The sequence below is a fragment of the Anastrepha obliqua genome, chromosome 3 (genome assembly GCF_027943255.1).
Source record: "Anastrepha obliqua isolate idAnaObli1 chromosome 3, idAnaObli1_1.0, whole genome shotgun sequence".
Taxonomy (NCBI): Eukaryota; Metazoa; Arthropoda; class Insecta; order Diptera; family Tephritidae; genus Anastrepha; species Anastrepha obliqua.
Genome location: NC_072894.1, coordinates 128,353,156 through 128,363,122, shown reverse-complemented (window position 1 = coordinate 128,363,122; position 9,967 = coordinate 128,353,156). Strand labels below are relative to the sequence as shown.

General features: G+C 35.5%; 1 protein-coding gene across 1 annotated transcript; it reads right to left on the bottom strand.

The window, feature by feature from the left end:
- Window positions 1-5,579: 5,579 nt before the first annotated feature.
- Window positions 5,580-7,202, bottom strand: LOC129242224 (peritrophin-44-like). The gene is made up of 3 exons (XM_054878778.1): window positions 7,190-7,202; window positions 6,837-6,934; window positions 5,580-6,754 (listed from the first exon to the last, which is right to left on the bottom strand). Exons 1-3 carry the CDS (start codon window positions 7,200-7,202, stop codon window positions 5,861-5,863), a joined length of 1,005 nt encoding a protein of 334 aa, XP_054734753.1. The 3' UTR covers window positions 5,580-5,860.
- Window positions 7,203-9,967: the final 2,765 nt, after the last annotated feature.

Here is a 9,967-nt window from a genome sequence, read left to right as displayed (position 1 = left end):
GCCAAATCGAAAAAACTTTTGTAAAGAGCTGAAATTAAACTTTAGAATTTTTATTGGTGAATAGTATTTGACAAGTTTTAGGATATTATAAAGGTAAAGATAGAATATATTCCGAAATATTTTTCAAAGCGGTATTGTACCTAGTTGAATGGCTATTTAAAGCTTTATTTACTAGAATTTTGTCTACTCGTTCAATGCTACATAAGTCAAATGTACCACTTAAATTATTTTGTGTAAAAAGATGAGGTTTGAGATTTCACCACACTGAATTAAAATGATACTGGCGATGTATGTATATTTCAATGCATTTCACTCAAACTTTGTAGTAGTTTCTTTAACCCTTTCGCTACATCTTTTTATTGCGCCATCCAAAAAATCCAAATTTTTGTCTGAATATTTATTTTAGGACCAATAACAATACAAATAATTTTTTTTTTGTTAAGTGCTTTTTTTTAATGTTGCCATATGGCAACAAATGTTTTGTATTGGTTTCAATCGCAAATAAACTTCTTCTGCAATCTAATGCAAGTTAACACCTTACGAGAAATTTGTTGCCATATGGCAACAAGCTTAGTTTTAAAAATTAGCACAGCTTTTAAAGCTGCGAGCGAAAAAATATTTATATGCCAAATGACAGATTGAACATTTTTCTATATACTTTATACAAAAATCGTTGAAAACATTTGCCCAAAATGCCTCAAAAATCTAAAAATGCAAAATACAAATTTCAGAGAGAAGTGCTATATGCCAGAAGGCTTTCTTTAAAAATGTTGTATTACCGATATATAATATAAGGGGCGGTTATTATTTATTTTATTTCTGTTTAACCATTAAACTTCAATTTTTTAAAATATGTAACAAAAAAGTTGATATTTTTTACAAGAGAGTGTTGACGGCCTTTTAAAGTTTACTGTTGCCATATGGCAACAATATCGCGAAAGGGTTAATATTCAAATTTATGAGCCAAGATGTGATATATGTTTGAAAACTTTCAAGGTCTGGCAACACTATGAAATATTAGGGTTGCTTTCCAATATTCTCAAACTTTAAATTATAGAGGGATTTTTGATTAAAGAACTTAAAGGCACAGCTATAAACCGTCTTCCTACAGCGCGATCTTTGTTGCTGCAACTTGTAACTTGTTTGAGAGGCAAGCCAAATATTTTTATTTTTTTGGACAGGCGATCTTGGGTGCTGATTATATTTGCTTCATGGAAATAGTTGATTTCACATCACTCTCACTTGTTGTATTTCTGGAAAAAATTAGTTGTTGTTGTTGTAGCAGCATAAACATTCTCCGTGCATATACGAGGAATGCTGCTGAAGTGACAGTACTTGGCCGGATATAAGACCGTGTCGTTCCGGTTACGTAGAACCGACTGTCGTAGGAACGAAAAAAAAAAATGAAAAAGTAGTCGAACTGATCGACTGCCATGGAATGTTAGTGATCTATATCTTTCCATATCAAAAATACTCGATTGAAAGGGTCTGTGTATCCAAATGAAATGAAGTATTGTCGATCATTATTCTCATTTGCCTTCGACCAATCGAGCAAAATGAATCGATGTGACGTCATTATAATCTATAATTTTGTCTATTACTTACAGATACCGGTTACTCATATCTATTTCTTATCATGAACAATGAGCGATATCAGCGTTTGCTGCTGGTAATAATGGGAAATAGGACTCAAATTGGATCTTATCAGATTTTGTGGCTGTGAGTTGCACTTTCTCTGTTTCAGACATTCTTTGTCTGACATTAATTCCATTTGGTTTTTGGGCGGAGCGATTTCCTAGCTATGAGCAGTTCGTTGGTGCAGTTCCTGACCTGTTCCGCTAACTAAATTCGGCAAGGAAATTTCGCACAAAAACTGGTTGTTTCTAAGTGGATTCTAATGAACTGAACAAGATTCATAAGGATTGATGAATTGTATATCATTTGAAATATATAATATGTATATATAATTTTAATATAATGGGAAATAATTAATTAAAAAATTACATTAATACAAATGCCAAAACATGTATATATGTCCCCTAAATGTATGCTTTAATAATGATATTGAATAAAAGAAACGTTTTAAGCAGCTGCTTAAGAACAAGATTCAGATTAAGTTTAAACAATTATCTTCGTGAATACAGAAAAACTTTTGAGAAAAGTGTAAAAAGTTAATAATATGTTATGGGAGGGTTAGGAGTTAAGGATTTATGGTATGTACTGAAAAAAGTGTCCCCTTATGGGAGGTGTCCGTTAGGATAGAGTACACTGTATATAGATGAGGAAAAAAATAAAGAATACTTAAGATGGAGTTGAAGGCTAATTTAAATACATCGATAGAGAAAAACGTTAGGATAAATATAAAGATAGGATATGAAAAACAGGAAAGAGATAGAGAACGATAGAGATCGGATAAAAATAATTATAAAGAGAAAACTGAAATTGAATAACAACAACGAATTACAATGAGTGACACCAGTAATAATTAAGAAGCTAATTAATTACATAGATATAAAGAGAATTCGCATTGTTTAAAAAATCTTTGTAAGCTAGCAAAATTATAGTACAAAATATATGTATATTATATGTTTATTAATTTCCCCCCTATCTGCTGCCAGTTTCTGTTTTGGTCAGCAGATAATCGGCAACTTGTTTCCTTCTAAAATTTATTATAAGTTAACAGGCAGATATTTGATAACCAGACGTTTAAGTGGCTTCCAATAAATTTCCTTGCCGCTTGTAAGTATGCAGCAAGTTGCGTTTTTTATTTGTCACCGCGTACACCAACGCGATGCATCAGGCTCTGCACCAATGAGCAAGGCTCATTACAAGAGTCCCACGAACCATAAGGCTCTATTCAAGAATGATAGAACAAGATTGCGCCCATCAGAGTGCGTGACGTCACATTGGCCCAGTTGTGCAGTGTTGCCAACCATTTGCTCTTCGCAATAAATTTAGTGCTTTTTTATACCCAAAATGCGAAAATTTTTAAGTTTGGTTTTTGTTTCTTTTTTTTTATTTAAAGATATCGAAACTGTAAGTTAAAAAGAAAAAACCTCTATTAATAAAGAAAAATAAGGTTAAAAAAGGCCACTCTGAGGAGATTGCACTAATGAAAATTTGTTGATTTTTATAAAATTTGATATTTTGAAAGTGAAAATTTAATTTTTTGCTCCTTTTGGGGTTGCGCAAAAATATTAGATCTTTTTCTCTCAACTCGTCTTAATATTGAAAACCGTTTTACACATTTTAAACAGCGTTTGAATTTACTGAATGCGAATCAAAACCATAGAGGTGTAATCATTTCTTCTGGTCCACAGGGCATCAATAGGTGTATTCACAGTAAAAATAAGCAAAAAAATACCAGAAAATTCTGAAAAAACCACAACGACATTTTTATAAAAAGAGTACCTTATCTTGTTACATAACCTCAAATATAGCAAAAAAGTCGTTCTCTTTACAAAAGAGTTTCTCTTAACAAAAAGCTCATAAATTAAATTGTACATAACCATAACCTTTATTTAAAAAAACGCGCATTTGAAAGACAATTGGTCACGCATGCAAAGTTCTTTAAGTAATTCAATAAAAATTGATATTTTACTTTCTTTAAATGGGCATTTTAGAGCGTTTATATATCCAAAGCTAGGCAACATTGCAGTAGCGAGAGAGAGATTTGACTGCTGAAAGGAGAAGAACACGAACAATAACCGCAATCGGGGGCAATGCTATCAGATGTTAAAAAACGCAAAGCTAAATAAAACTGAGTGAATTATTGAACTAATTATTAAAAAATGTATATATTTTACAAAACTATAAACATTACATTTTAATTAGAACAGCTTAGAAATAACAAAAACAAAGTGCGTGTAGCGTAGTACTCATAACAGATGTGAAACTTTCAAGGCAGACAAAGAAAGAGGGAGAGACCCGAGAGAGAATGAGAGAGAGAGAGAGAGAGAGAGAGAGAGAGAGAGAAAGAGAGAGAAAGAATATATATCTAAATAAATTCACAACATTTGCAGAAAAACGCAAAAACGCAGCGATTCCAGGACCGCCGCAACGGCATAAATTACCGCAAGGCAATACCAATAAATCCGACGCCGGAATGGATAGCACTTTATAGTTCGCACAAGCATTAGCCAGGAAACGGAAATAAGCGTGAAAAAGTAGGCACCAAAAAAACGCCCCAAACAGTAGGCACCAAGAAAATATAACGCTAAAAAGTAGGCACCAAAAATATATTTCTCACAAGTTTGCACCAACAAACAAGCGCCAAAAAGTAGGCAGTGTTATTTCTCACTAGAAATTAGTACCAAAAGGAAAAAATCAGGAAAAATAGCCTAAAGTGTATCTAAGATATATATAAGGTATACCTCTCTCTCTCCTTTTCCTCGTCGTTACATATTTTTTGTCTTTCGCGGAGAGAAACGTTGCATGGCCTTGAAATTTTACTCTCCATTCTCGCTCGTCTAGCGACGCCTAAGAAATTTCACTTCAAAGAAAAAAAGCTAAATCAAGTTATGAAAATGGTAGTCTGGCCATACTGGTGCTAAGACGACATCACTAACGGTGCCACGATAGGCGCCGTCTCAATAAAAAAAAAAAAAAATAAATAATTGGCGCGTACACTTCTGTTAGGTGTTTGGCCGAGCTCCTCCTTCTATTTGTGGTGTGCGTTTAGATGTTGTTCCACAAATGGAGGGACCTACAGTTTCAAGCCGACTCCGAACGGCAGATATTTTTATGAGGAGCTTTTTCATGGCAGAAATACACTCGGAGGTTTGCCATTGCCTGGCGAGGGGCGACCGCTATTAGAAAAATGTTTTTATTAATTTTGCTTTCACCGAGATTCGAACCAACGACCTCTCTTTGAATTCCGAATGGTAATCACGCACCAACCCATTCGGCTACGGCGGCCGCCGGCGCCGTCTCATTATTCTTTCCATTAAGAGCTCTATAAATTTATCAAAAGGTGTTAAGTTTGTATGGGCTGACAAACCTTACGAGCTATCAGGCTCAAATATATGAACCTGTAAACGAGCTCATCACGAAGTTCAGGTAAAACTCCCACTCTTCTCAATTCCTGCCAACATTCATTGAGAAATCATTTTCTTTCTTTAGCCATATGTATATATTGATTATGTTCTCATTAAACGTTTTTGGAAAGACCCGGATTCATTTCCGGCCAGGAACTGCCACTTCAGACTGTTATAGCAGCATTAAGAAATAAGCAATGGCGATTTTTGATGGCCTTGTCGCACGATGCCATGTATTATTCTACAAATCTATTTATTTGTAATATATGATACGAGTAGTTATAATACATAATAACATAATATATCTCACATTTATTCTGAATATGAAAAAGTGCGTTTTTTTTGCAAATATCATTACCCAAACCTCCCTTTTCAAAATCAATACGTGTACAAGTGTGGGCGAAGACTGCACTGCGATCGCGAAAAATTACGAACCTCGAGCTCAATGGGAGTTGAGTTAGTTTAAAATCGATCGTAATCCACATATTATATTTAATAAAAATGGTTTATTTAATTTAAATGAAATTTACAACTTTCGGCGAAATCGTTATGCAGGCCCTATATCGCACGTATTAGTACTGGCAGTTCATTTTCTCGGTAACAAAAAGTTCGTACCGATTATGTCCAGCCACAGTGAAAGCTATGCACTTTCGTGGTGCGTCAATTTACACATTTTTGTAAGGTTTAGTTGGACGTTATTAGTCTGGGTTTACATGCGAATTTTGCAGCTGCTTACACTACTAATTGCTATAAATTTTGGTTTGCTGGTTTGCATACATATTATTTGTTTAAAATTTTGAATTTTTAATAGAAGTTCCTGTTTTTTACTTCCCATCACAGCAATCATACGAAACTATATTGGTTACACAAGCCTGCATTTTTTCATCAAAAAACTTGTCACCAGAGCAACGTTGTGTTTTAGTCGCTACACCATTCTCGCAAAGGATAAAGTTTCGGCAGTTATCATTGTTAGTCTGCACGTAAGTAATATTGCGACCTTGACATCGATTATATGCGCAGTCTGACTTGAGCGGATCGATACATGCTTGAGTACTTTGGTGGAAAAACGTACCCTCAGGACATTGGCCATAGCCAGGTTCCAAGTCCCGTTCGGTGCCCAGATCGCGACAATAGAAATAGCCACGACATGTAGCGCCATCCGATTGGAAGCCTGTAAGTATTTTCGTATTTGTTCCACAGGTGAAAGTGGGTATGCAAGAGCTATCCAGCCATTGTTGGCCACAAGATTTCGTTTGCACATTGTAATGCGTGTTTTTGGTGCACGTGGTGCTCACACTTACGCCTTTCGTACACGTGTAGTATTTATTGCAGTCAGTTGTGTCGCGGTATTGCATTCCATTCGGCACCAAGTCACAAATTTCTGGCACCACATTACAATTGTAGTTATCCGCAAAATCGCAGATTGCATCTTTTTCGTTGAAAACATAATCACTTGGACAATAACCCTGGAATGATTGCCCTGATTTGCAATAGAGATATCCCTTGCAGGAAGCGGGGTCGGTGATCCATTTGCCGTCAATACCCTCACAACGATTTCTGCAATAGTCGTCAGTGTCCGATAGATTTGCTTCTAAGACGCAGCTTTGCTTACTACGATCGAACTTCTGTGTGGATGGGCATGAGTAGGTAATGCCCGTGGAGTTGGCACAATGAATATACTCTGTGCATGAGCCGGGCTTCCGAATACGAGTACCATCCTTAAATAAATAAAAATCAATAGAAAGTCATTGTATGTCTCCGGAAAGTTTGCTCATTGGCATTAAGCAGCATTTTCAGTACCTGGAACAGACTGCAGAGTCCAGCGGGATCGGGCAAGATGGTATCACTTTCGACGAAACCATATAGACAGCAGAAAATCACAAAGAGGGACAGTAACGCTGAAAGAAACAAGCATACACGTACGCCCGTGTAGATTAGACTTTTTGCATAAACAACAGTCAGATCAGTTCAAAGCAGTCCAGCCTAAATGTACATCTGCGTGGCAAGAAAGCAATCTTGAACTGCCATTAGTGAATTATGCGCACACAGTCACAAGCATTTAATCAGAGTACATTTTGCGATAGAAATTATTTTGTATTTTTAATCAAAAGCGAGTTTCGAAATTATATACTATAAGTACTTATAAATCCCACATTTTTGTTGCATTTCTCTAATCGATGCTCGTATACATTCGGCAGCACAGATTTGCAAAACTTTCGATCTGAAAACAATTAATTTGAAATATTTTACTTTCAACGATTATTTGCGACTGGACTTAATTTCCCGACTGTTAGGCGCTTAAATAGACCCCTGTTACAAATGACTTGTGTGTGGGTTTTCATGTTTGACAACATGTTAACGTATCTACATACATACATGTGCACATACATACATACATACGTAGATTATTTTGTATACTCTGTGTATTCGAATTTGCAAACCCATGCCAAAGAGTCTTATTTAGGCTGCTTGACTGTAGGCACACCTGCATGTGTTGGTGATAGATATAGGCGCACAAACCTCTGTAGTGAAAGGTTAAACCACTTAGCAAATATTTTAGTTCATGAATTGGTGTTTGATTACAGAAGTCGTACTAGATCGAGTGTGACTAGAACTCCACCAGTTGCGAAATGAGTATTTAGAGGTGAAGGCAAAAGAAATTCGCTTCCGTGCCTATAAAAAAAGTACGTTCACACATGCAGTGATTAGCAATAAATCCACAAGTTTAATCTACCTGTTTACATATGGCGGATTAGCTGCAAAATTGCAAAAGCTGCAAAAAGCTGCAATAAACGCTAAAAAAACACTTTTTTCATGAATTTATTGTAGCGAAACGGTTCAAGTCAGTTTATTAAAAGTTATTGCATATTATAAAGTAACATTTCAAGAATATTTGATAAAATTTTCATGGAAAAATATTGCAAAATGAGCCAATGAGAGCACATTTACGTAGACGTCTTTTCAAAAATACATTTTGCAGTAGTCAGCATATCTCAGCGTAGAATCATCTGAAATCAAAAAAATCGAATAATTTAGTTAAAGTATGAGTTAAACTTCCCCCCAACGTTTATTTTGACGATTTATTTTCATTTTCAGCCATTTGGTAGTCGTTTGAAGTAAAAAGTGATTTTTGACGAAAAAATGCCGCCATTTTGTAGGTGTAAAACCACCTTAATATAAAAAAAAATGGCGAAAAAAAACGTTGGAGGGAGGTTTTTTATATGTAAAATATGTGTGCAAAATTTCAAAAGGATCGGTTGAGTAGTTTTCAAATGCCAATGACTACGCACTTTAAAAAAAAAGGTTCGAGAAAACCGCGTTTAAAGTTTGTAACGGACTACGCGCGCAACTGCTGCGTCTCGGCAGATGTTTGAGGCGGCTCGGCTTTATGCTCTATAACTTAAAAAGTTTTGCTCGGATTGACTTAAAATTTTAACACGGTATTTTTGAAATGTTTTACTACAATAACATGCAAAAAAAAAAATCGATTTTTATCCCTTACCCCCCCCTTAAAATAAGCAATAACAGGCCAAAGCGTCTACGTACACACGCCAATTAATAATAGCTAACGAAAAGCTTATGCGAATTATGTTCACAAATCTCTTTTCTTTGCCGGCGCCCATTTTATTTAGTTTTTATTTTGACGTTTCTCCGCACATTCGTAATAATAGTAGCAAAAAGACAGAAAACACAGGGTTGCACTGAAAAAAGTATCTTTATAATCTGAGGTTATTTTATAATCTCGAATTTCGGGAGAAAATTTTTGTATCGGTAATCTGGTTTTTTAATTGCGCATTAGGAGTAAGCGAAAAAGTAGTTAATCTAGTTATATGTGAACCTATTATAAGAATGCTTCAAATGTGAAGGTTGCTCGAAATGGCGACGATATATTGATCTATATGTACTTATAGATATTGATGGAGTCAAACATCTGCGTTCGTGTCCATTACGGACTGGTTTGCTAACTGATATAAGCCTGATAAAGAGGACTTTTCCTAGAACACCGCCCTAATAGAAACAGCCGTGGCTGGCCTCTTGGAAAATGTAGAAGACAAACTACTTTAGCCGCAAAACAAATTTGCAGTGGGATAGTTCAGAGCCAGTAGGTTTGACTGCGGGGTGCAGATACTACGAGCACATATGTACGTACTAGTACTTAGCGTAATTTCGAGTGTTATTATCCATTGCGATGTGGTGTTTGGCTTAGATTTATTGGCCTTTAGGGTTACTGTAATCTTTTCATAAATATCATTTATTTTTATTACACGTGCGTATGTACATACATACGAATTTCTCTAAATTTGTTTAAACTGCCAAATATTCAACTTATTACTTTCCTTTTAAATGCGAAAATAATTTTTCTTACAACTTCATTTGGCTTTATAATTTCAGCAGGATCGATACAGGTATCGATTTTTTATATAAGCAAAGAAGCATTGCTCGCTTCGTCAACGTGACCAGCACATACTGTTCCCCTTAGTGTTTTCAGAATGATCGAATTTCATGCTTCAAAGAGTAGAGTCCAGAGACCTTCCCTTGTGGTTGGACATACAATGCTGGCCTTCTTATTCGACTCATCTCCGAGCAATTCTAAGCGTAAATTCTCCTTACAGTTTGCTGTTGTGCTTTTTGCCTCGTTATCGTGTTGAAATATTAAAATTTCTTTTGGGATTGGCTTTTATCTGGAATTCGTTCGATATTGCATAGCCACTTACCACTGCAGAACCTCTTTTATGCTTCACTTTGGGAGCAAACCTGCATCTGACGCGCGTTCTCCTGCTGATAACCTCTCAGATACTCCTCGGCTTTTGTCAGTTCTGTGAAAAGCTATAATTTGATGACTTGTTTCCATATGAATGTCTTTTGTTTTTGTCATATTTTTAATTTCTGGTTACTATTTTTGGAATTTAGCTTTTTCGTAATTTTTTATA